The 24940-nt window shown below is 56.3% G+C and overlaps 1 protein-coding gene across 8 annotated transcripts in view; it reads left to right on the top strand.

Moving 5' to 3' along the window:
* Positions 1-871: 871 nt before the first annotated feature.
* The window catches only part of VILL (villin like), a 30385-nt gene continuing 6316 nt past the window's right edge, over positions 872-24940 (top strand). For 4 of the 8 annotated variants that reach the window (XR_012485059.1, XR_012485060.1, XM_074284548.1 and 1 more), the window contains exons 1-14: positions 872-976; positions 9246-9325; positions 9441-9515; positions 10084-10280; positions 10452-10560; positions 11131-11241; positions 11646-11848; positions 12191-12269; positions 12551-12649; positions 12983-13136; positions 13231-13331; positions 18847-18984; positions 20872-21030; positions 24428-24607. Coding sequence is in view for 6 of the 8 variants with exons in the window: in XM_074284548.1 (XP_074140649.1) it covers positions 9260-9325; positions 9441-9515; positions 10084-10280; positions 10452-10560; positions 11131-11241; positions 11646-11848; positions 12191-12269; positions 12551-12649; positions 12983-13136; positions 13231-13331; positions 18847-18984; positions 20872-21030; positions 24428-24607 (1671 nt within the window). In the remaining 2 variants the exon portion in view is untranslated. Of the gene's footprint in view, positions 977-1439; positions 1459-8834; positions 8960-9151; positions 9326-9440; positions 9516-10083; positions 10281-10451; positions 10561-11130; positions 11242-11645; positions 11849-12190; positions 12270-12550; positions 12650-12982; positions 13137-13230; positions 13332-18846; positions 18985-20871; positions 21031-24427; positions 24608-24940 lie in introns of those variants that run through there. The other 4 variants (XM_074284547.1, XM_074284545.1, XM_074284546.1 and 1 more) reach the window with 4 other exon arrangements.

The raw sequence follows: 24940 nt of genomic DNA, 5'->3' as shown, positions 1-24940 counted from the left end.
GGGCTACCCGCTGCACAGATATGATCTCAGCCGATCTCCACAAGTCTGAGGGAAGTGCTGTTGTTATCCCCGTTTTACAATTAAGGAGACTGAGGCGGGCGGCGGTCACCCAGCTGGGCTCCTCGGATCCGGGGCCTGGCCACCCCGCCAGGGAGAGCAGGAGGTCGCTTGCCTAACGGTGCCCAGGCAGCCAGCAGCAGGCCTGGGCCGAGCGGATGCTCAGTCTTCCTCCCTGGACAGTCCCTTCTGCGGCCCCAGGACATTGGGCCTGGGATGTGGCCTTGCCCTCAGACTCCAAACCCACGTCTCTGGCTGGGGAGGGCTCCCTGGGGGCGGAGGGAGACCCCCACCCCGACTCTGCCCCTGCCCGCGCTGCTTCCTGGGAGCTGCCACGGGCTGAGCCGCTGCCTTGCAGGCTCTCACTGGGGACCCAGCCGAGGCCAGCGGTGTGGCCGGGCCGGTTAGGGGTCAGCACCCGGAGGCAGGGACGGTCCTGGATTTCCATTCCCGACTGTCCCTGAGTAAGGGAGGGCTCAGGAGGGTCAGCGCCAGGGGCCAGGGGTCCAGATTAAGGCTCAGGGGCCCACATTGGGGGAGGCCACAGAGGCCTGGGAGAGAACTCCCCCCTGGGGCAGCCCGGGCCCAGAAGCACAGCCCAGGGGGAGCCCCGGTTCCCTAGAGGCGGCTCTCCCCGGAGGTGACAGCGGCTGGGCCGGCTCCCAGAGGCAGAGCTCGCCCAGGGCACCGGCCATTGGTTTCCCAGCAGCCCAGTCAGTGCCCGGGCTTTGCAGCAGTGGAGGGGAGGAGGAGGAGGGAGAGGTGGGGAGGGAGGAGGGGAGGAGGGAGGGCGGGCCCAGAGGACCGGCCACCGCAGGGGGGGCGGGAGGGGGCAGACGCCCAGCCCAGCCGTGCCAGTGCAGACTCCGGGCACTGCCGGCCGCAGGCACGACAGGTGAGGTCTCCAAGGTGTGTCCAGGTGAGTCCTGGGTTGGGATGCCGCCACAGGCCGGCGCCGGGGGAGGGAGCTGGGGTTCGGGGTCCTGGACCCCCCATCCCCCCGTTGGGTCCCTGGCTCTCCCGGGGCAAGGGCTGGAAGAGTGGGACTGGGGGGGCCGCCACGAGGCCTGGGGGGCACCCGCCTCAGGGTCCTGCCCGATCCTCCCGCCCCCTGCGGGCCCCTGGGCACGGCCCCGCTCCCCGAGGGGGAAAGGAGACTGTGAAACATTAACGGCCGGAGACACGTGAGGGGGGCCGGGGCCAGAGAGCGGAGGCGCAGCGGGGAAGGACGAGGGGGGGGGCGGGCGGCGAACCTTCGCATCCCTGTCGCCGCCGTTTCCCGAGGCTCCGGGGAGAGGCACCCTCCTCGCCCCCCCCAGCAGGGGCTGGGTTCCCTGTCCCCCGCCCACTCCTGAAAGTTCTCCGAAGGAGCCGTGGGGACAGAAGGGCTGGAGTGCGAGGGTCAGTCCGTGGGGGGGGTGAGGGCCCGGAGCGGGGTCGGCCTACGGAACCTCCTCAGGAGGGCCGCTCCCGAACCGCATCCCAGAGGCTTTGGGGGTTCCGGAGGGGAGGAGGGAGGGGGACGGGAGAGGGAGGAGGAGGAAATCACCGGCCTGCTCCGGGAAGTCTCAGAAAACTTCCTGGGGCGGGAGAGAAAGCGCAGCCCGAGGGGGGGGGGGGGCTTCCCTCCGAGGAGGAAGGGAGGGAGCCCCGGGGCCGGGGTTTGGGGAAGGGGAGGCCAAGCTGGACCCCCCCCCTTCCTTCCCCGAGGGATGGATGGAAAGGGGCGTGGCCCACTCCCCCGGCCCACCTGCTCCCCGGGCACCGCCCCCCGCGTTTCCGAGGGGCCCCCGGTCCGCGCCGGCTTTGGGGAGCAGGGGGCGCGCCCTGCCCAGCCTTCCCGCCCCGGCGGCCCGGAGGCCCAGAGGGAGGGGGCCGGCGTGGGAGGGGGCGCGGGGGCCGGGCTGAGCTTCGGGGCAGGAGCGCGCTGGAGCGTGAGCAGGAGGACGCGCGGACCCAGACGCGGCACGGGCGCTTCCCTGTGCGCTGGGTCCAGCGCCGCGGGCGGCGGGCGGGAGGGACCGGCCCGGGGCCGGGGGGCCGCGGGGCGCTCGGGGCTCCCTGCGGAGCTCTTTAACGGGAAGGGACCGGGAGGCTTCCCTGCCCTGGGCCCGGCGCTCCGCGCCCTCCCTGGGGGCCAGCTCGCGCTCCCGAGGTCGGCCCGGGATTCCTCCGGCGCGTCCGTGTGTGACATTGGGTGTGACATTGTGTGTGAGGGTATGTGACGCCACATGCGCTTCGGAGACCCCGGGGTCCTGCCGGGCCTGGCTCTGCCCTCCCCTTCTGGCCCTTCTCCATCCGGGGCTGCGGCTGGCGGGGCTCCTGAGTCACTGACGGGGCATCTCCTGCCCTCCCGGCTCTCCCTGGCCGGCCGCCCTTCTCAGAGTCTTTTCCCGGCCCTCCCCCAGATCTGGGGGCGCCCCGGGGCAGGAAGCTGGGGGCTTCTTGGCGCCTCCTCAGCCTGACATTTTTCACGCACAAAATGAAATCGTGGCCTCCCCAAGGCTGAAATGGGGTCGGAATCCTTTGAAGTGATTCTCCCGCCTCCCCCTCCGCTTCCCCCCACCCCAGGGCCCGGGCCAGGGCATCTTGCCCTCCCGGTCTCTGGGTCCGGTCCTGATCTCCCCCAGCTCAGATGGATTCAGTGAGCGCCTTAGCAGCCGTGGGCGCCTTAGCAGCCGTGGGTGCAGGCAAAAATGAACGGCAGCTTCTGCCTGCAAGGCCCTTCCCTTTTACCGGGGGATAGTCTCGGCTTTCAGGCAGGGCCAGTGTCCTCTGGACAAATGGGGAAGGGCTTTGAAGCCAAGCTGAGGAGAGAGCACTGGGGAGCCATGGGATGTTCTTGAGCAGGGGAGTGAACTGCTCAGGTCCCAGCTTTAGGAAAAGCCCTTGGAGAGTCAGGGAGAAGATTAGGAAAGCATCACCACAACAGGCGGGAGAGGTGAGCAGGGCATGGAATAGCTGTGTGAGCAGATGGAAGGGGAGGGAGGGGAAGGTAGAATTTTCCAACGATTGGATGGGGGGAGGGGGGGTTGGGAGGGGGAGGGGAGGTTAGGAGAGGGAGGGGGGGGCTCAGTACCAGGTCTCCCTCCCAAACACAACCCCGAGTCCTGCTTCCTTTCCCCAACCTCTTGAACTTCTGTCTCTGTTTCTCAAGGACACGGCCTCATTCTGGCCACTATCTCAGCCTCCAGTGTCCTTCACAATCTGGCTCCCACACGCAGGCAAGAAACATTTATCAGGGCCTCAGGTGTGCCGAGCACTGGGGATACAAGGGGAGGCAAAGGACAGTTCCTGCCCTCAGGGAGCTCCCAGGTTAAGGGAGACACAGAGCTCCGCAGCCATCACTGGGGAGGACCGACCCAGGACGGCCCCTCTCTGCCGGCCTTTTTGCTGCCCCCCCCCCCGGGGCTTCTGTCCCTCCTGCTGCCGTCCTCCATGCCTTAGCATTAGCCTTAGGATTCTTGAGATTCTTGAGAATCTTTAAGCTGCCTCCAGGAAGCCTCCCCTGCTAGCCCCCCTCTGAGGCTGTTTGTAAAGCCTGCTGGCATTGATCTGTGGAGCTGTCCTCCTTGGGAGTTCTTGGTTCTCATTTATATACCATGGTAGTGTTGTCTACACAGCATGTCCCCTTTCTGGAGTTCTTTGTTCTCATTTACATAGCCTGGTGGTGTTGTCTACACAGCCCCCCCAGTTCTTGGTTCTCATTTACATAGCCTGGTGGTGTTATCTACACAGCCCACCTCTTGGGAGTTCTTGGTGGAGTCTGACCGGCTCAGTAGATCTTGATTAGTTTGCCGAGCCCGGGTCCACTGCAGGATTTGCTCCTGTGGGCGGGTCGCCATTTTGAGCGAATGCTTTGCCACTTTTGGGGGGCTACAGCCTCTCATCCTGAGCCCGTGACGGCCTCCCGCCGAGCCCCTGCTGCCTCTGCCCCAAGCTGTGCCCGCTGCCGCATCTTTATTTATGTGGGTCCTCAGAGAAGCCTGTTTCCCCCACTGTAGACCACCCCTGGCTTCCCTGGAGGTCAGTGCAAATCCTACCTGGGAGAGCAGAGGGGAGGCCTTAGGTTGGGCAGGCGCCAGCAGAGAGGAGGCCCTGGGAGGCAGGGGGCAGTGATGAGGCCGGGCAATGACCCCTGGCCCAAAGGATCGATGGGGAGATGGGATGTGAGCCTTCCCCTGGGCCAGGCTGCCCAGAAGAGGCCGGCCGGGGGGGCAGCAGGGGCCCCCCTCCTGAACTCTCCCCACTCTCCCCAGGCCTTGGAGAAGCTGAACCTCTTAAGCCTTGGGCTGAGCCCCCCCAGCTTCCACTTGCTTCCCCCGACCTTGAGGCAGTTTCTAAGAGGGGGGAGCTTCCTGAGGCCCTGGAGCCCCTTGCCCAGCCCTTTTTTGGGCTGGGGGAAGGAGGTGCAGCTCCCCAGGGGAAGGGAGCCCCAGGGGCCTCGTGGGCAGAGAGAGACCCTTCCCTCAAAGGAGGGAGAGAAGCCTCGGGACCACATCCTGCCTTTGTCACATGTGGTGTCTGGTGCTGAAATCCAGCCCGGGGAGGGAGTGGGCTCTGGGGTCCCCTGGACCCCCTTCTTGCCCTCAGAGGGGTTCCCTTTGCTGCCTGGCTCAGCGGCAGCCCAGACTCCGCAAACATTGACCATGGCAGGGGGCAAAGACTGGGTTAGACGTTCTTCAGCTCGGGGAAGGGGCCCATCGTCACTGGCGGGGCACAGGGAGAGCATCGGAGAAGAGCAAAGGGCCATGTTAGAGAGGGGAGCACCATCAGCAGGGAAATCCGGGAGGCCTCCTGAAGGAGGGGGCAGGGGGGGAGGGACCCGTCTGAACCCTGCCATTAACACAGGAAAACTGTGGGGACCCAGGAAGGGAAGGCTGGGAGCATGTCAGGAATGCAGGGGGAGACTGGGATTGAGCCAGAAAGCTAAACTGTAGCCAGATTGTGGAAGCCGGGGAGGGGGGGCGGGGGGAGTTGGGACGGGGGAGATGGAGGAACCGGAACGGGGCTGGGGGGATCAAGGACACCCAGGCTGTGACCATGAATGAGGGAGAGCGGGGCCAAGGCCATGTAGCCCACGGGTGAGCAGGGAGGAGGGCCAGGGCCGGATCCCAGCGCCCCCGCCTCCGGCCTCCCCCGCCTCCGGCCTCCTCGTGGCCACCTCCCCCAGCCTGACTTCCCTGGGATTGCTTGATGGAGTTCTAAAGCTCCCGAGGGGGGCAGGGCCCCAGACCAAGGAGGTTTCCGCAGTAAGGAGCTCGAGGAAGAGGATGGCCAATGAAAGCGCAGCCGTCTCCCAAGTACTAGCGGCCAGGTCCCCTGCAGCTTCCGGCCTGCCTGCTTCTCCTTCCCTCTGTTTTCTTCTTCTCTGGGCAGCCGAACGCAGCCGGCCTGGAGTCAGGAGGACCCGAGTTCAAATCCCCCCTGGCTAACTGTGGGACTCTGGGCAAGTCATGGGACCCCAATTGTCTCAAGCCAAAACAGACCAACCCCACAATCTTCCCACAACCGATCGCTACCTCCTTCCCCCAAGCGCAAACCCAATGACCCGATGCCCCACGGGCTGCTCCGGCTGCCCTGTCCGGGCCTTCTGTGGCGGGAGGTCACTGGCCGTGGCCCGGGGCTGGTCAGCGGGCACGGTCTCAGGCGCTCCGAGGCCGTTTGCTTGTTCTGTTTCTGCTCCCTTGACCGCACCAGCTCGGCCCTTCACCATCGCTCATGGCACCGTGATGGTCCCTGGCATTCACAAACTGCAATTGGTTCGGTTGCTCCCCAAAGGAGAAAGATGGGGATTTAAGTCCTTCGCCAAAGATCGCCACGAGTCTCCCCCTCCACTCGTGTCTGACCAGGCCCCGCTGGGCCTCCTCTGTAAACTTCTGTGGCTGCAGTCCTGTTCAGCTGGAGCTGCCGTGGATGAGCCACCAGGGCACAGCGACAGCAAAGAGAGTTCCTAGGACCCCTCTCCCCAGCCCCTGCCAGATCCCCTCCATTCCTGATCCCCGCCTTGCGTGTGCCCCAGCCTTCTCCGATGCATCCACGGGGCGTTCCCCTATATGCCCTATGTGCCCCTTCCACGTTCCCCATCGGCAGCTTTGGTTCAGAACCCCTGGAGACTTTCAGAAAGGGACCAGCAGCCACTGAGACAGCTGGACTTCCCAGTGTGGACCTTGCCTTTCCCCTCCTCCCTTCCTCTCAGCACCCCCAACTCCAATGTAGGGTCCCCCAAATATCTCTTCGGTCCACTACCACACCGCCACTCGGGTTCAGTGGCTTTCCTTGTTGTAGAGTTCGCCTCCTGCTCCTCCTCGCCTTCGAGGCCAAATAATGTTCTCCCGGGCATATAGCGCCCTCCTTATCTGCACGCTCCCCGTTCTGGGTCACAGCTCTGAAGAGGCGGCAGGCGGAATGATTCTGAAGAGAGACAAAAGCAGAACTAGCCCCTGTCCTCGACGGGGCTGCCATTCCCGGTCAGGAAACGCTGTGTACACTGATCACGAAACGGCAATGAATGGGAAGAGTCACCCAAGAGAAGGTTCAGACCCACCTGGAAGGCCTGCCCGGGTTGGCTTTAGAGCTGAATCCAGAAGGGGGCGGGAGCTCTGAACGGCCAAGGCAAGGGAAGGGCGGTCCAGGCACTGAGGCAGCCGGTCTGGGCAAAAGTCTGAAGAGAGGACATGGAAGTAGTTGCAGAGAGCACAGCTGGAACAGTGCTCACGTTAGCAAGCTCACAGAGCGACCGGCGGCCAGACTCGAAAGCCCTGAAGTTTGAAGGTTATGCTGGAAGTTGGGGTGCTGGGGCATTCACAGAGGGGATGATGGCTCAGAAAGTGGTCTGTGAGGACAGTCCCTCAGTAGCTGTGAGGGGCAGGGATTGGCCTGGGGGGAGGCTCCAGGCAGGGTAGGAAGGCTCTCCCATGGTCCAGAGAGGGGCGTCAGAGGGCCTGAGGGAGGCACTGCCTGTAGGCAGACAGAGAAGGGAGACCCACATAAAAGATGGACACCGCAAAAGAAGCTTAGAACCTGACTGGACACATGAGTGAACAAGAGCCAGAAAGGAAAATGACCCTGAGTTGGGGGATGGGGGACTGCTCCCAGGCTAGTTAGGGAAATGGTTGACTGGGAAGAGTGAGGCAAGGGCCCATTAACGGGGGAGCCTTGATGTTTCTCCCTTGCGAGCTTGTGGTGCTTGTCCAGTTGTTTGTCTTTTCTGAATCTCCGTGATTCTGTTGGGATTTTTCTTGGAAAAGATAGTGGAGTGGTTTCCATTTCCTTCTCCAGATCATTTTATAGACCGGAAAACTGAAGTGTCTGAGGCTGGATTTGAACTCGGGTCTTCTGCACGCTGTACACTATGGCGTCACCTAGTGGTCCCGGGCTAACTCAGTTTGGTCCAATGGCCTACTTTGTGTGAAGAACTCTTTGAACCCATCCTCCGCACTGTAGATCGCTCTAGGCTCCATAACATTTGCAACTTGGATAAGCATCTGATCCCTTCCTTTATCCCAGTCATCTATAAAAACATGGCACAGCCCGGAACCAGCACAGATTTCCGGGGCACTCCATTAGAGACCTTCCTCTGGGGTGAGCCATTAATGACTGCTCTTGAAGCCAGATCTGCCTCTGCCCAGTGCAGCATTGCAGAAGTGAGCCTCTCTGACATTTTTCACAGTCGTAGCATCAATTTTAAGAAATGCTTGACTAATGTCTAGGTAAACTAGGTAAAAATTAGGTAGACCTGCCAGCACAGGAGCTGCCCCCAAAAGGACATTCTCTGCTCTCGTTGGCTCTTGAAGAAGACACATGGACTCTGGGCCTTTTTTCTAGATGTTCAGTACTCAGTCATCCTGGGATCTTGTCCGATCCCATTGGCCTGGAGTTAGCTTGATTTCATCCACTTTGCTTTTTCACAGTTGGGAACGCCTGTGCTCTCCTCCCAAAGTAGGACTTCTGCTCTCCTGGCTTTTTCCTGGATCACTAATCAAAAGGGGCTCAGCCATCCCTCAGCTCTTTGAGGAGCCAGGAGGGAATTTATCTATATATCTTTTTCTTTCTCTTTTTCCTTCCTTCCTTCCTTTCTTTTTCCTTCCTTCCTTCCTTCCTTCCTTCCTTCCTTCCTTCCTTCCTTCCTTCCTTCCTTCCTTCCTTCCTTCCTTCCTTCCTTCCTTCCTTCCTTCCTTCCTTCCTTCCTTCCTTCCTTTCCTTCCTTCCTTCCTTCCTTCCTTCCTTCCTTCCTTCCTTCCTTCCTTCCTTCCTTCCTTCCTTCCTTCCTTCCTTCCTTCCTTCCTTCTTTCCCTCCTTCCTTCCTTCTTTCCCTCCTTCCTTCCTTCTTTCCCTCCTTCCTTCCTTCCTTCCTTCCTTCCTTCCTTCCTTCCTTCCTTCCTTCCTTCTTTCCCTCCTTCCTTCCTTCTTTTCCTCCTTCCTTCCTTCTTTCCCTCCTTCCTTCCTTCCTTCCTTCCTTCCTTCCTTCCTTCCTTCCTTCCTTCCTTCCTTCCTTCCTTCCTTCCTTCCTTCCTTCCTTCCTTCTTTCCCTCCTTCCTTCCTTCTTTCCCTCCTTCCTTCCTTCTTTCCCTCCTTCCTTCCTTCCTGCCCTCCTGCCTTCCTGCCTTCCTGCCAGAAGTGTAAGGTGTCTGGGGCCCCAGGTCCTCCTGACTTCAGGCTGGGGCTCCACCCACTGCACCACCCAGCCGCCCCTGTTCCATTCCCTTATTCGTTCAATTGTTCATTGTGCCATGAGCGCCTTCTGGTCCCCAAGCCTGCGCATTAACAGAGCCTGGCACTGGAGTCTGAGTTCCCCTTGCTGGTGCCTATCGGGCTTCTGAAGGCCCCTCCTCCAGAGGAGGTCCAGGGGCACTGCAGGGGAAGGAAGTGGGGCGTTGGGAGCCGGCCAAGCCCCACGAAGGTGGGCTCTGTGACCCAGACATCCCTTCCAGCTGGGCGTTGGGAGCTGGCCAAGCCCCACGAAGGTGGGCTCTGTGACCCAGACATCCCTTCCAGCTGGGCGTTGGGAGCCGGCCAAGCCCCACGAAGGTGGGCTCTGTGACCCAGACATCCCTTCCAGCTGGGCGTTGGGAGCTGGCCAAGCCCCACGAAGGTGGCCTCTGTGACCCAGACATCCCTTCCAGCTGCCACTCGGGGCTCCCCCATCCACCCTCCCTCACCAGCCTCTTTCGGTTCTCGTGTTTTAGCCCAAACCAGAAGGATGGACAAGGACAGCGGCCTGCCCTCCATCGACAAGTTGCAGGGCCTGCAGATCTGGATCATTGAGGTGAGAGGCAGACGGAGGGAAGGCAGGGAGGGGACAGTCCCTGAGGGGGCAGGGGGATGCTGGGAGCCAGGCTGGGCTGGGGCCGTCCCCATGAGTCTCTCACTCCCTCTTCCAGAACATGAAGATGGTCCTCGTCCCCCAGAAGGCCTATGGGAGTTTCTTTGAAGGTGACTGCTATATCATCCTGCATGTGAGTAGTCCGGAGCCAGGCTGGGACTGGGGGAGGAGGCGCTTCTAGGGTGACGGCCAAAGGCACCTGTCCACCTGCCATTCAAGGCCCAACCGCCCATTGCTGCCTTCACTCAGTGTCCTTTGCTGCTCTGGCTCCTGTTCTCCATTCTGTCCCCAAAAGCCGGCCCGTCCAAGGTGTGGCTCAAATGCCGCCTCCCTGAAGCCTGCCCCGATTGTCCCTAGTGAAAATCCAATCCAGCTGGCAGACTTTGTTACGTGCCCACCGTGTGCCCAAGGTGTGCCAGGGATGCCAGGGTACAAATGAGCCAGGCGGAGCCTTCCAGGACTTTAGAGTTTCCTGAGAGATAGTGAGAGAAGTGAATATGAGAGAAATACAGAGAGGGACAGAGACTGGGCCACGGAAAGAGAGACTGGATCGGGCCCAGGAGCCGTCCACCTCCTCCCGAGATCAGGGCAGGGGTGGGAGAGGGGGCTGGCCCTGGGCTTTGGCTGGTAATGAGGAGGGGGGCGAAAGAAAGGCTGTGGGGGAGGGCCCAGCCCCCAGCGTGCACCACTCCCCGTCCCAGAATGAGAAGACTAGCCGGGGCCTGGCCATCGACATCCACTACTGGATCGGCAAGGACTCGGCGGTGGACGAGCAGGGGGCGGCAGCGGCCTTCGCGGCCCAGCTGGACGGGCTGCTGGGGGACGTCCCCGTGCAGCACCGGGAGGTCCAGGGCTATGAGTCCGAGGTCTTCAAAAGCTACTTCAAGAAGGGCATCATGTGAGTGGGGCCCGGGCTGGGCGGGGGGCCCCTCTGCTGGAGTGCCAGCTTCTGGACGGGCCGGGAGCTTGGAACGGGCGGCAGGAAGCAGGCAAGGGGCCGCCCCTCTCCCCCTCCCCCCATGGCTGCCCCCTAAGTGAGGGGCTCCTGGTCACGGCTCTGTCCCCCCAGTTACAAGAAGGGGGGTCTGACCTCCGGCTTCAAGCATGTGGAGACCAACATGTACAACATCCAGAGGCTCCTCCACATCAAGGGAAAGAAGCCTGTGACGGCCACGGAGGTGAGGAGCCCCGGCCCCCAGCGACCCCTGGGCCCCGCCGGCCTGCCACCGGCCTGGGAAGCATAGAGGACCGGCCTAGAAGAGGGCGGGGGACGAAGGGGGGCCGGGCCCGGCCGGCATGTGCAAGGCTGCGCCCAGAGCTTGGCGCATCTGAGAGAAAAAGTGCCCTGTGAATGGGGAGGGGGGAGCTCCCAGCTCAGCCACTGAGCGACCTCGCAGCCGGGCTGGCCCTCTCCCCAGGAGGGCCTTCGGTGGGGGCCTGAGAGAGTGGGGCTGGGGGGGAGGGAGAAAGGGGTCCCAGCCTCCTTCGTCCCTGGGAGCTCCTTCCCAGCCCCACAAGTGGAGCAGAGGCCGGCACCCGAGTCTGGGGGCCCTGGAAGGGAGGCCATGAGCAGGGGCTCTGGGTCAGGTCTCAGCTCCAGTGCGTGCATAGGGCAGGGTGTCACCCACGGTCCCCCATGGACACACAAGGACACCGTCACTCCTAGTCACACAGGGACATCACCCACAGTCACCCAGGACAAACAGGGGCCTGCTTCATTCTTACCCTCCCACTTCCTCCCCCCCCAGGTGGACCTGTCCTGGGACAGCTTTAACAAGGGAGATGTCTTCCTCCTGGACCTGGGGAAGGTGCTGATTCAGTGGAACGGCCCCGAAGCCAACCTGTCTGAGAAGTCCCGGGTGAGTGCTCCCAGGCCCGGGCAGGCGAGGGCCCCGGGAGGGCAGCTGGAGGAGGGGAAGGCGGCTGCTGCCGGCTGAGGGTTGGGGGTCCAAGAACAGGCCGCAGAAGGGGGCTTTGGCCTGGGGGGCTGGAGGAGGCCCGCCCCTCAGCTGAGGGCTTCCCAGGACACCAAGGAAGCCCCTCTGGCTGCCGCTGCCCCCTTCTCTGGACTGCTCGCCCGGGGCTTCTTTCTCCACAAGTCTGTGCCCAGGGCACAGTGCCAGGTCCAGGGGCGGTGGGAGATGGCCCTGAGGACATCCTGGGCTGCTCCGGCCTCTGAAGGAAATGGCGGGGAGGGAGGCTCAGGGGAGGGTGTCTGGGGGAGGAAGGCTCCGCAAGTTGTCCCCGGTCTGCGGCCCGGCAGGGACTGGCCTTGGCCCGGAACATCCGCGACGGCGAGCGGGGCGGCCGGGCCCAGATCGGGGTGGTGGATGAGGAGCAGCTGAGCTCCGCCGAGCTGCTGCAGATCATGGAGACGGTGCTGGGGCCACGGGCCGGCTCGCTGCGGGACGGCGTCACCGAGGAGAGGGCCGACGAGTTCCAGAAGGCCAACCTCCGGCTGTACCAGTGAGTGGGCGTCCCAGGCCTGGCGCCATCGCCTGCTCGGAGGCCTTGCTTGGGGTCCCTGATCGCAGCATGGCTTCGGGGGGGGGGGGGGAAGGGGCCCTTGGGAGCTGGAAAGGTCTGAGAGGGCCAAGAGCGAAGCTCATTGATCAGCAGGGTGACGGATGAGAAGGAGGGATCGAGAGGGGGAGGGACCTGGGCAACGTCGGCCATCCCCCAGAGGACAGGACTCGGGTGGGAGAGACGGGGCCAGGCCCAGGAGGAATGGGCCGAGCTGGAGAAAAGGGAAGAGAAGGCAGGGGAGAGGCCGGGACGAGGGCACTCACCTGGGCCTGCCTCCCCCAGCCTTTATGAAAAGGACGAGGACTTAGTGGTCCAGGAGATTGCCACGCGGCCGCTGACGCAAGACCTCTTACAGCATGAGGTAAGTTCATCCCAGGCTCGAGGCCCGTAGCCCAGGAATGGCGGCCTCCCCTCTGAGGCTCGTCCCTGGCTCAAGGCCTCAGCTTCAGGGCCAGTGGGGACGTCCCCCAGCTCAGCCACAGAGACCCCCCACTCAGCCCAGCCCATCCATGGCGCCGTTCTGCAAATTGAGCAGCCCCTCCAGCCTCCCAGCACGGCCTCCTCCCCCAAACCTGACCGCTCACTTCTCCCCGATTGTTGGGCCCGCTGAAGCATGTGCCTTCCCGGGCGTTCTCCTCCTAGGACTGTCACATCCTGGACCAAGGGGGCTTCAAGATCTACGTGTGGAGGGGCCGTGGCTCCAGCAAGGAGGAAAAGAAGGCGGCCTTCAGCCGGGCAGTGGTGAGGCCCCAGCGGGGCTTTCCCTGGGGCTCCCCCGGCAGATTTGAGGGACCCAGGCTGCACCCTGGGGAGCCCCTTTTCAGTGTGGGAGCCATCTGTCCCCCCCCTTATCTGGGGCCGGTCTGGTCAGATGGGAGGGCTGCTGGGGTGACCTCTTTACAAAAAGCGACTGAGTGTTTGGAAGGAGTGTTGGGGAGAGCGGATGGATGAGCGGTCGTGGAGGACGGTTTCATTGATCCTGCCTGGAGGCTGTGGAGAGCCCAGGGGATGCACCGGGAGGCAGGGTGCTCGGCAAGGGGCCCTTCCCTCTCAGCCCCACTCCCCACCCCCCAGGGCTTCATCCAGGCCAAGGGCTACCCAGCCACAACCAACGTGGAGGTGGTGAACGACGGCTTCGAGTCCGCCATGTTCAAGCAGCTCTTTCAGCAGTGGACAGACAAGGACCAGCCAGAGGGGCCGGGCCGGGCTTACAGCCTGGGCAAGACTGGTGAGGAAGGGGGGCCGGCCAGGGGGTGGCCCCGGAGCCGGGCCCGGAGGGGCTTCGGGACCAAGGACCGGGCTGCTCTGCCTCCGTTCCCCAGCCAAAGTGGAGCCCGTGAAGTTCGATGTGACCCACCTGCAGGGGCAGCCCGAGCTGGCTGCGGAGCAGAGGATGGTGGACGATGGATCCGGGAAGGTGGAGGTGAGAGACAGACAGCCAGAGACAACAAAGACAGAGGCAGAGAGACAGAGAGACAGAGAGACAGACAGAGACAACAAAGACAGAGGCAGAGAGACAGAGAGACAGAGAGAGACAACAAAGACAGAGGCAGAGAGACAGAGAGACAGAGAGACAGACAGAGACAACAAAGACAGAGGGAGAGAGAGAGACAGAGAGAGACAGAGACAACAAAGACAGAGGCAGAGAGACAGAGAGAGACAGAGGCAGAGGCTGAGACACAGTGAGCCAGGTGTCCCGAAGTCCTCCAGAGAAGCGGGGACAGGGACAGGGGCAGGAGCAGTGTCCAGGCTGGAGGGGGACGAGATATAGGAAGGCCAGAGCGCCCCCTGGAGCTTCACTCACTCAGGGAAGTTCAGGAGGGCCTCTGGGTGGAAGCGGCACGTGGAAGGGAGCTGCGGCCGGCTGAAGTCGGCAGGGTGGGGGCGGAGGGAGGGGCTTCTGAGGAAGGAGGGGTCCCGAGCCCAGGCAGCCGATGGGGAGAAATTAAAGACGAGGAGAGAAGGGGGATGGGGGGGGCGATCTGCCGGAGAAGAAGGGGCAGAGGGGCCATTTGTGCTCCGAGAGCCTTGGCAAGGGAAAGGTCACCTGCCCGTGAGACGGCAGGGGGGGATGGCGGCGGCAGAGTGACAGGAGAGGGAGGAGGAGAGAGCCCGACACACCACGCCGCCCTGTCCTTAGCCGAGGGGCTGTGGAGGGGGAGGAGCCGCGGCTGGGGGAGGGGGCCCTGAGGACTGGGGGGGGGCTGCAGTGAGGGCCGGGGGAGATCGCCTCGTGGAAGCCTGGGGGCCCGGCCGGCACCCGGTGGCAGTCCCAGTACTCGCCGCCTGCGCGGCCGCCCCCTTTTGTCTCCTCCGTCCGGCTTCCCGGCTGGCCCCCGCCTCGTCCCTAAGGCTCAGAGGAGCAGGATTTGACCGGAGGCCATCCTCAGTCCTTCTTTTTCTCCTGACTCTCCTGATAGGAAACCCTCCTCTAGTTCTCCACACTGACTGTAGTTACAGCGACAATCACCAGGATACCGTGGATCTGGACTTTACAACGATCCAAGGAGGAGGGGGCTCATGGGGGGAGGGGGGCAAGGGACTGGGCCAGGGTCACACATCGGACGCTTTCTCTGCTTTAGCCTTCCTGTCTCCAAGCGCAGCTTCCCGGCTGCCAGGCCGTAGTTTGTAGGGACCCATCAACCGCATGTTGTCTCCTTCATTAAAACGTGGGCTCCCTGAGGGCCAGGAGCGCGTTTGGCTTTTTGTATCCCTGGCATTTACTGAGCTTGGTGCCAGGCATACAGTCAGTGCTTAATAAGCGCTTGTGGACTTGCCGACAGGAGGTGCTGCATTCAGGTTGCGAGTTGTGGTTGAAGCTGCCATTTTGTGGCAATGCGCTGTGGATGGAGAGCTGCAGAGGCAGAGATGCTGGGGCCGGCCTCACTGCAGAGGCCGTGGGGGCGGGGCGGGGGCCTCTCCCGAGGAGGGGCTTCTCGTGCGGGGAAATCACAGGTCTGGGAAAAACCATATTTGTCTACGGTTTCCTTTTTCAGTCTTAGCCTGGTCATTTACGGGGTCGGAACCAGCCTCTCTGGGCGGGGTTCTCTGAGGGACCCAGGCTGGACGGCGGGGCCGGCTTGGGCGCTCACAGCAGCCGCAGAGCTCCCTTTGGTCCCATCGGGGCTCCGCCCCCTTGGAGTCCTGCCACACGCCCCTCTCCCTCCCCCCCCCCTCCGGGGACATAGAAAGGGGAACCTGGTGTGGAGACTTGGAGGCCTGGGCCGGGCTGGCTCTCCGATCTCCCCTCAGGTGAGGGGGAAGGTGAGGATGTGCAGAGCAGTGTGGACAGCATGGGTTGGAAGTGGTGATGGGAAAGGTCTCCCCCACTCCTACTACCAGCAAACACGCTCAAAAAAAAAAAAAAAAAAAAGAAACTTATTTTATTTACAAAGTTAGGGGCTTTTCAGAAATAGCATTAATTCATGCTTCATTGGATATTTCCCTCTTCTTTTCCCCCCATTGGGACACCACTTGGTTCCTTAGTGAATTTTTTTTTTTTTTTTTGGGCAAATCATTTTGGGGTAAGTGACTTGCCCAGGGTCACACAGCCAGGAAGTGTTAAGTGTCTGGATTCACATTTGAACTCAGGTCCTCCTGACTTCAGGGCTAGAACTCTATCCACTGTATCACCTAGCTGCCCCTCTTAGTAAAGTTTTTAAAGTGAGGACTCAACTCCATTCCTTCCCTTTCTGCTTTGCTGAGATTGCCCCAAGCCCTGTTTTGGCTGCAGGCCAGAGATTTTGATAAAGAGTATTCTATTACCCTTATCTTTTACTTTAATCAGCTGGGTGCTTTTAAAAGAATAATGGCCTCTTAAAAGAGTGACTGAGAACCGTTACAGACTGCTCACTTTCTCGGGTTAGAACCCCTAAATCCCAGCTAATTTGTAACCCAACAAATAATCCCTCCATTTTCTTAGATCTTTGTGTGCCGGAGGGGGAAAGAGGCTATTCTTTTCCCATTAAGTTCTCTTTATTGGAGTATTAATGAACTAATGAATGAAACAAAGCACTTACTAAGTGCTTTTATGTGCCTAGCCTGGGGGGGTGGAGATACAAAAAAGAAAGCAAAGAGAATCTCTTGTAATTAAGGGAAAAGTATACTTATAGGAGGAGGTTGAGTTTGGAAATTTGTAGGCATGAGAACTTACTTTTTGGGAAGCCCCAGCCACAAGCCATCCTTTGTTCTCCAGAGTTCATCACCACACTTCCTGGAAGGTCTCTCCTCCCCTCTCCCTTGTTTCATTGTCCCTAATGATGCACGTAGAGTAAGGGCTGAAGGAACCTTAATTGACTTGACTCTTCAAAGGCACTGACAGCGTTGATCCTCTATTAGAAGTAAAGTAAAGAGCTGTGGAGAAAATGATGGGAGAGAAAGTGAATAGAAACAGGCAAAAAAATGAGCCTGGATATGGCATCTAGGTGGGATAATCACCAATCAGAAGAGTTCTGGAAATAAAAAGTCCTAGAACTAGCCAAACCTATTGTACCCAGCTGGTATCTAATAGATGTCAGAGTGAAATGAATTGAATTTCATTCTCTTTCCTTCTTTCAATGTCTATGTTTCTGTCTTTGCCACTTTCTCTTGCTACCTAGTCTAGTAGAAGAGAGTTCTAGATGTCCACTTAGGAGAGACTTGGTAAAGATCTTTACTGTGATTCTCAGCTGCTCAACAACCAGGAATGAGTCACTCGTACTACATCTGTAAAATGTGGACAATGGTGTTTGTGCATGAAACATAAAAAAGCAGCTTGGATAATAACTCAGGTAAAGAACCTCACAGCCTTATCTGTTGGTTGGATTTATCACAGTCCGATAGTGAGGGGTTAACATAGCCTACTACAGTTCTTCTCCCTTGTTTCATTCTCTCTGCTGATCCTAGAAGTTGTCTGTTCTGCTGCAAACCTCTTAAGTGCTCATGGATTTTAAGTGGATAGACTCATTTTTAAATTCAGTTTTGAATTCCATGGAAAAATGTTTCTCTTTCTCCTTGCTTTCTGATTTAAATTAGACTGTCCAATGTCAATACATTTTAGTTTATTGTGGTTGATGACAATATCAAAACACTTAACAGACTTTTCAAATTGAGGCTGTCAATCTGGATTGAATATGGTTCCTATTATGAGGTTGGGCTTTTTTAAAACTTCACTCTTTGCCTAATTTTCTTTTTAATGAAAGAGTTCAGTTATTAATGTTTCAATACAATGGCTTGATTGTTCTTTTTCCTATGACGCTTTTTTATATTATTGTTTAATTTACCACCATGGAATACCATCTCTGGCATAGGAGAATCAGAAAGTGACCTATATAAAGTGCTTTGGAAGGGCGAGTTGTGTGGCTGCTTATAGTCACTATTATTCAGGAAAACCACCAAACTACCTGCTCGTGGTCCTTGGGAAGGAAGCTCTGGCCAAGTCTTTATTTCTGGATAACAAAGCTGAGGGCTTTGGGATCCTTCTTTTCCAGCCTTTTGCTTCTCTTTATAGTCTGAAACATTAAGTGAATCAGTCAGTCACGTGCTGGGAAGAGTCTTGAATGCTTTTGGCTGGTTTTTCATCTGAGGGAAAAGTGTGTATAGTTTCAAGTCCTCATTCGGGGTGCCCTTTGGAAATGCACACGTCTCGAGGAAGTCTTCGGATGGTTCTTCCTAATAATTCTGCATTCAAGGCTCTTGCTTCTTAATTTTGTGCAATAGATTCCAATTAGTCCAAACTCTGTTCTTGAATTGGTCATTGGGCATTCCCCCCATTTGATTTTAAGCTTCTTGAGGGGAGGGAGGCTTTTGCCGTGTGTGTGTGTGTGTGTGTGTGTGTGTGTGTGCAGGCTTAGCACACAGTAAGCGCTTAATAACTGTGTATTAGCTAGCTAACTCACATCAACTGGTGCCCCTTGGGACGGTGCCCGTTCTGTTGCTGGCGAGTCTCTCCCCTCGTTCCTAGTGTTCCGACATCACTGCTGTGCCTGGGAGTGTCAGGGGGTGGCTTTCATGGATTCTCCCTGTTCCTGTTGCCCCTTGATCTCAATTACTCTCCATTTTTTTGGCCTTTTCTTTCTTGCTTTTCCAGGATGGCAAGGATCTCGAGGCCGCCGTACCTCCCCCACCCAGCTCCATCCCTTGGGCTCAGCTCCCTTTCTGATGATCCACTCTGTGCTGGGATCGTTTTCGGAATCACTTTTCCTTTTCCTTTCAGCGCTTTCACCTCCCTCAGTCTGTTGGGCTTTGCTGCACTTGAGCCCTTCAAGGTTTCTATTAGACTCTTTAGCCTTCATCCCATGAATACCCCTCATCGCTGCCCTTTGAACTCCTGGTGCATCGTTAACGGTTCTTTAACCTGAGACATTCAGAGCATCCCCCCCCTTCCCCCCTCCCCTCCCCTCCCCGCCCCCGCCAGCTTGCCCTATTCTGGAGTTACGGCTTTGTCCCATCAAATGCTGATCCCCTCGGGGAGGGGAGCCCCACAGGCCTTAAACCCTGAATGCCTTAATGAGGATTAGCCATTCTCCCAGCTATTTGCCTCAAAAGATGGGTCCCAGGAAGCCTTTTTAGAAAGGGGGGTGGGAGCCCCAAGTCAGACGGCCACCGTGGCCAAGAAAAGCCTCTGGCTCTCCTGGGCCCGGGTTAGAACTGGGGGACACGTGTTAGGAAGCTCGGCCACAGAGCAGAGGAAAAAACCTGGAGCCTAAAGAGAGAGGGAAAGCAACCCCTGGCGGCTTCCATCGACACTGTCCCGACTTCCCCAGGGAAGGGAGAGCACTGGCAGCCCTTCCCAGGGGAGGACGGAGAATCGGAGGATGGCCCTGAGGGAGGCTGCCTCCTGCCTCCGGGCCTGGTCTGGAGAGGAGCTCAGGGGGTCTGGCCTTCCGAGGCTGGGGGAGCCCCGAGGACTCTCTCCCGCCCTGCCCTCCCCCTCTCAGCACCATCTCCCGGCTCCCCAGGTGTGGCGGATCGAGGACTTACACAAGAAGCCCGTGGACCCCAAGAAGTACGGCCAGTTCTATGGGGGTGACTGCTACCTGGTCCTTTACACCTACCAGAAGTCAGGGCGGGCCCAGTACATCATCTACATCTGGCAGGTGAGGTTTGGGGGCAGCACTGCCCCTCCCCCCTCGGGCAAGCCCGGCCAGCTCAGGGGGAGGGGCCGGAGGTCTCCCACGGATATATGTGACCTGTATATGGAAATACATAATGGTATTATCCTGGTATTCATTCATAATTCTCTATATTAGCCATATAGCCATACATTATGTGCCTCTATGTATGCATATATGCATTGATTGTGCTTCTACATACATTATGTCTGTATACATGTGTGCATATATTGTGCTTCTGCATACATTATGTCTGTATATGTGCATCGATTGTGCTTCTGCATATATTATCTATGTCTGTATACATGTGTGCATATATTGTGCTTCTGCATATATTATCTATGTCTGTATACATGTGTGCATCTATTGTGCTTCTGCATACATTATGTCTGTATATATATATGTGCATCGATTGTGCTTCTGCATACATTATGTCTGTATTTATATGTGCATCGATTGTGCTTCTACATATTTTATCTATGTCTGTATACATGTGTGCATATATTGTGCTTCTGCATATATTATCTATGTCTGTATACATGTGTGCATATATTGTGCTTCTGCATACATTATGTCTGTATATATATATATATATATATATATATATGTGCATCGATTGTGCTTCTGCAAACATTATGTCTGTATATATATGTGCATCTATTGTGCTTCTGCATACATTATGTCTGTATTTATATGTGCATCGATTGTGCTTCTACATATATTATCTATGTCTGTATACATGTGTGCATCTATTGTGCTTCTGCATACATTATGTCTGTATATATATATGTGCATCGATTGTGCTTCTGCATACATTATGTCTGTATTTATATGTGCATCGATTGTGCTTCTACATATTTTATCTATGTCTGTATACATGTGTGCATATATTGTGCTTCTGCATATATTATCTATGTCTGTATACATGTGTGCATATATTGTGCTTCTGCATACATTATGTCTGTATATATATATGTGCATCGATTGTGCTTCTGCATACATTATGTCTGTATACATGTGTGCATCTATTGTGCTTCTGCATACATTATGTCTGTATTTATATGTGCATCGATTGTGCTTCTACATATATTATCTATGTCTGTATACATGTGTGCATATATTATGCTTCTGCATATATTATCTATGTCTGTATACATGTGTGCATATATTGTGCTTCTGCATATATTATCTATGTCTGTATACATGTGTGCATATATTGTGCTTCTGCACACATTATGTCTGTATATATATGTGCATCGATTGTGCTTCTGCATACATTATGTCTGTATACATGTGTGCATATATTGTGCTTCTGCATACATTATGTCTGTATGTATATATGTGCATCGATTGTGCTTCTGCATATATTATCTATGTCTGTATACATGTGTGCATCGATTGTGCTTCTGCATATATTATCTATGTCTGTATACATGTGTGCATCGATTGTGCTTCTGCATATATTATCTATGTCTGTATACATGTGTGCATCGATTGTGCTTCTGCATATATTATCTATGTCTGTATACATGTGTGCATATATTATGCTTATGTATATATTTATGTTGGAAGAGCCACAAGAATCAGACTGGGAGGGCTCGCATGTTTAGGAATGAGCAAACAAAAAAGGCACAAAAAAAAAGTGAAAGGGAGTTTTGATCAGGAAAAGAGGGGAAAGAGAGAGCTGGAGGGGGCAGGATTGTCCAGGGATGGGATGGGGCAGCTGGTCCTGAAATCTCCCAGCCCTCGGCCACCTGCTGGGCTCGGCTGGCACCCCGCTCCCCAGGCCTGAGTACCAGCTCCTCCTAATTGTTCTCTTTCGGCCCTGCCTTCTGCTCCTGGGGCCGGGCCCTCACTCCTCCCTTTCTATAGGGTCGATATGCATCTGTAGACGAGGTCACCGCTTCAGCTCTCAACGCCCTCGAGCTGGACCACATGTACCAGGAGGAACCCGTGCAGGTGCGGGTGACCATGGGCAAGGAGCCTCGGCACTTCCTGGCCATTTTCCGAGGGCGGCTCGTTGTGTTTCAGGTAAGAGAAGAGTGGCCCTTGGAAGCCCCTCTGCTTTGTCATCTGTCAAGAAAAGGGAATTTGGGAAGACCATGGAGAAGTGGAGAGTGTCCAGAAGTGGGCAGCGAAGGACCCTGAGGTCACACCATCTGAGAACTGATTGAAAGAACTGGGATATTTAGCTTGGAAGAGAGAAGAGAATTGCTAGAATCAGAGCCATTTTCCTTCCAAGGGAGTTCCCAAGATGGCGGGGGGGGGGGGGGGGAGGAAGGTCCCTTAGCAGGAGGTCAAAATGACCAAATCCCAACATCATAGACCCTGGCAGGACCTCAGGGCCAGGTAGGACAGTCAGTCCCCCCAAAGAATCCCAACAAATGGCCACTGGTCATGGCCTCTGCTTAAGGGACGGGGAGCTCACCACACCCCTAGGTGGGCCATTCCCCTGATTCTGGGAGAGGTTTCATAGTTAGAAAGCTTTTCCCACCTTCCAGCCCAAGTTGGCCCTTTGAACCCTTCTCCTTGGTGCTCCTGGGCCTCCCCTCTGGGGCCAAGCAGAACTCAGTGAATCCCTTTCTCTCATACTGTCCTTGGAAAGCTTGGAGCGGTGGATCATGGCCATCCTCCCCACCTCTAGTCTTCTCTTTCCAAGCTGGACATTCCCAATTCCTTCGGCCGGCCGTAGGATGGTGTGAACTCCAGGCCCTTCCCGTTCAGGCTCGCCTTCCCTGGACATCCTGAAGCTTCTCAGTGCTCCTTCCAAAGGAGCACCTAGCCCTGCCTGTCCCATGGGACGTCCAGTGGTCTTCCCAGGGATAAGTGGACCCAGGTTCTGAGCCTCATTTTGGCTCTGAGGAATGACCCAGATGTTGCTGGTCTGAATTTTAGCCAGGCATGTGACCGATTCTCCCAGGCCATTCCTGTGGAGCCAGGGGAAGGCTGGAGCCTTTGTAATGGTCCTGTTCAGTGACTTCAGACTTTTTCAAAGAGCCAGACCCAAAGAGTAGCGCAGTAACAGACTGGTGTCCATTTGGAGCAAAGTCTCGAGTGAAGTGCCCCGGGATCTGTGCCCACTTCTATGATGGTTCACATTTTTATCGAGGACTTGGGGGAAGGCAGATGACAGAGCTGGAGAAATCACCAAATGTCGGGTGTCAGAGTTGGACTCCACCTCAGCGATCTTGACAAGCTAAGATACTGGCTCAAATCTAATCACTCACAATTCTACATTTGGATTAAAACAAAAAAACAAAAAACAAACAAAAAAAAACAAAAACAAAAACAAAAAACACAACCTCATAAAACAAGATAGAAGGGCATTTCAGTTCAAGGGAAAAGATTTGAGGTTCTTAGGGGACCACAAGCTCAATATGGGTGAACGATGGAATCTAAGGAGGAGAGACACAGTATCCTGGATGAAGAGGTGGTAGTCCAGCATGGCTTGGTCCAGCCTCTGAAGTCTTGTGTTCAGTTCTGGGTACTCTAGGTTTTTTTTTTTAGTAAATTTATTTATTTCTAATAAATGTTGGGAGAGAAAAATCAGAGCAAAAGGGAAAAACCATGGGAGAGGTTAAAAAACAGAAAAAAGAAGTGCACAGAGCATGTGTTGATTTACATTCAGCTTCCTCAGTCCTTTTTCTGGATTTACATTCAGCTTCCTCAGTCCTTTTTCTGCATTTACAATCAGCTTCCTCAGTCCTTTTTGTGGATTTACAATCAGCTTCCTCAGTCCTTTTTCTGGATTTACATTCAGCTTCCTCAGTCCTTTTTCTGGATTTACAATCAGCTTCCTCAGTCCTTTTTGTGGATTTACAATCAGCTTCCTCAGTCCTTTTTGTGGATTTACAATCAGCTTCCTCAGTCCTTTTTCTGGATTTACAATCAGCTTCCTCAGTCCTTTTTCTGGATTTACAATCAGCTTCCTCAGTCCTTTTTCTGGATTTACATTCAGCTTCCTCAGTCCTTTTTGTGGATTTACAATCAGCTTCCTCAGTCCTTTTTGTGGATTTACAATCAGCTTCCTCAGTCCTTTTTGTGGATTTACAATCAGCTTCCTCAGTCCTTTTTGTGGATTTACAATCAGCTTCCTCAGTCCTTTTTCTGAATTTACAATCAGCTTCCTCAGCCCTTTTTCTGAATTTACAATCAGCTTCCTCAGTCCTTTTTCTGGATTTACAATCAGCTTCCTCAGCCCTTTTTCTGAATTTACAATCAGCTTCCTCAGTCCTTTTTCTGAATTTACAATCAGCTTCCTCAGCCCTTTTTCTGAATTTATAATCAGCTTCCTCAGCCCTTTTCTGGATCTACAATCAGCTTCCTCAGCCCTTTTTTTGTATTTACATTCAGCTTCCTCAGCCCTTTTTTTGTATTTACATTCAGCTTCCTCAGCCCTTTTTTTGGATTTACAATCAGCTTCCTCAGCTCTTTTTCTGGATTTACAATCAGCTTCCTCAGCCCTTTTTCTGGATGCAGGCGGCATTTTCTGTCCCAAGTCTGTTGTTATTGCTTTGGAAACGCGGAGAAGAAACGAGTCTTGCATAGTCAATCACCTTTCTTGCCGTTATTGTGTTCAATGTATTCCTGGTTCTGCTTTTTTCGCTCAGCATCAGTTCATGTAAATCTTCCCAGGCCTTTTTAAGCTCAGCTTGTTCATCGTTTTTAATGGAACAATATTCCATGATCTTCATATAAAAACTCGTTCCGCCATTCCCCAGCTGATGGGCACCCACGCATTTTCCGATTCTTTGGGCACCTAGAACAGATGATTGCCTGGGCAGACAGACCACAAATCCACTTACTAAGAACTTACCATGTGCCAGGCACTGCTGGGCACTGAAGATACAAATACAAACAAAAAGAAGGCAGTTCCTGACCTCAAAGGGCTTATATTCTGATGAGGGAAGGCAAGATATAAAAGGAGCTGAAAGGGGGAGGAAGGGGAAGGGGAAGGTCCCCTCCAGGACCACGAATTGGAGTCCAGAAAGTGAGAAGCAGGGTGGGGAGGGCGATGAAGGCTGGCTAGCCCAGACCTCTCCTCAAAATGGAGATTCTGGGAAGAGAAAGGGGTCTACAGGGCAGCAGAAGACTGGCCAGCCCTGCAGAGGCAGCATGGGAAGGCTGCTGCTGAGTTGAAGATTGACTGGAGCAGGAAACCAGGACGGTGGAGCTCACCCTGGTAGAGAAGAGCTTGTGGGGGGCTGGGACCGGGGGTGGGGGCCTTTGGGGGCAGCAGTCCCTGGGGTCTCCAGACACCTGCAGCCTCAGCTAAGGGAAAGCTCCTTCCTCATGAGGACAGCGGAGCCGGGGGGGAGGGGCTCCCTTGGGAGGAGAATCGGCCTCACTGGGGGTCTCTGAGCAGAAATGGGGTGGTCCCCTTCGGAGGTGCCCCGGAGCTGATGGAGGCATCGCCATTGTCTTCCAGAACGGCTCCGGCCGAGACAGCCGCGTGGACCCCGAGCCAGACATCCGGTTGTTCCAAGTGAGGGGCACGGACGAGTACAACACCAAGACCACCGAGGTGCCCGCCCGGGCTTCTTCCCTCAATTCCAGTGACATCTTCCTGCTCGCCACCGGCCAGATCTGCTATCTGTGGTGCGGAAAGGTAGGACGAGCCCTGGGGAGCCGAGGGCCGCCCTGAGCTGGCGAATGCTGGCCGGGCACCTTCTCTGCTGGGCTGCCCAGGCCCACGGGGCAGAACCATCCCACCCACAGATGGCAAGCCCGAGGACACCGTGCTCACTCCCTCCCCCTCTTCCTGGATGATACCTGGGAAAATGGCATCTGTCTCCAACGGCTCTTGGGGGTCCTTCTGCATGCCCCTGTACAGGAAGGGCCTTCCCTCTCCCTCTCTCTGCTCTCCCCTCTCCTCCCCTCTCTTTCCTATTCCCCTTCCCCTTCTTTCCCCCCTCCTCTCCTCCCCTCCCCTCCCCTTCCT

Source organism: Sminthopsis crassicaudata, chromosome 1 (genome assembly GCF_048593235.1).
Source record: "Sminthopsis crassicaudata isolate SCR6 chromosome 1, ASM4859323v1, whole genome shotgun sequence".
NCBI classification, from domain to species: domain Eukaryota; kingdom Metazoa; phylum Chordata; class Mammalia; order Dasyuromorphia; family Dasyuridae; genus Sminthopsis; species Sminthopsis crassicaudata.
Note: the sequence above shows the minus strand (reverse complement) of the source record. Positions and strands in the feature narration are given on the sequence as shown.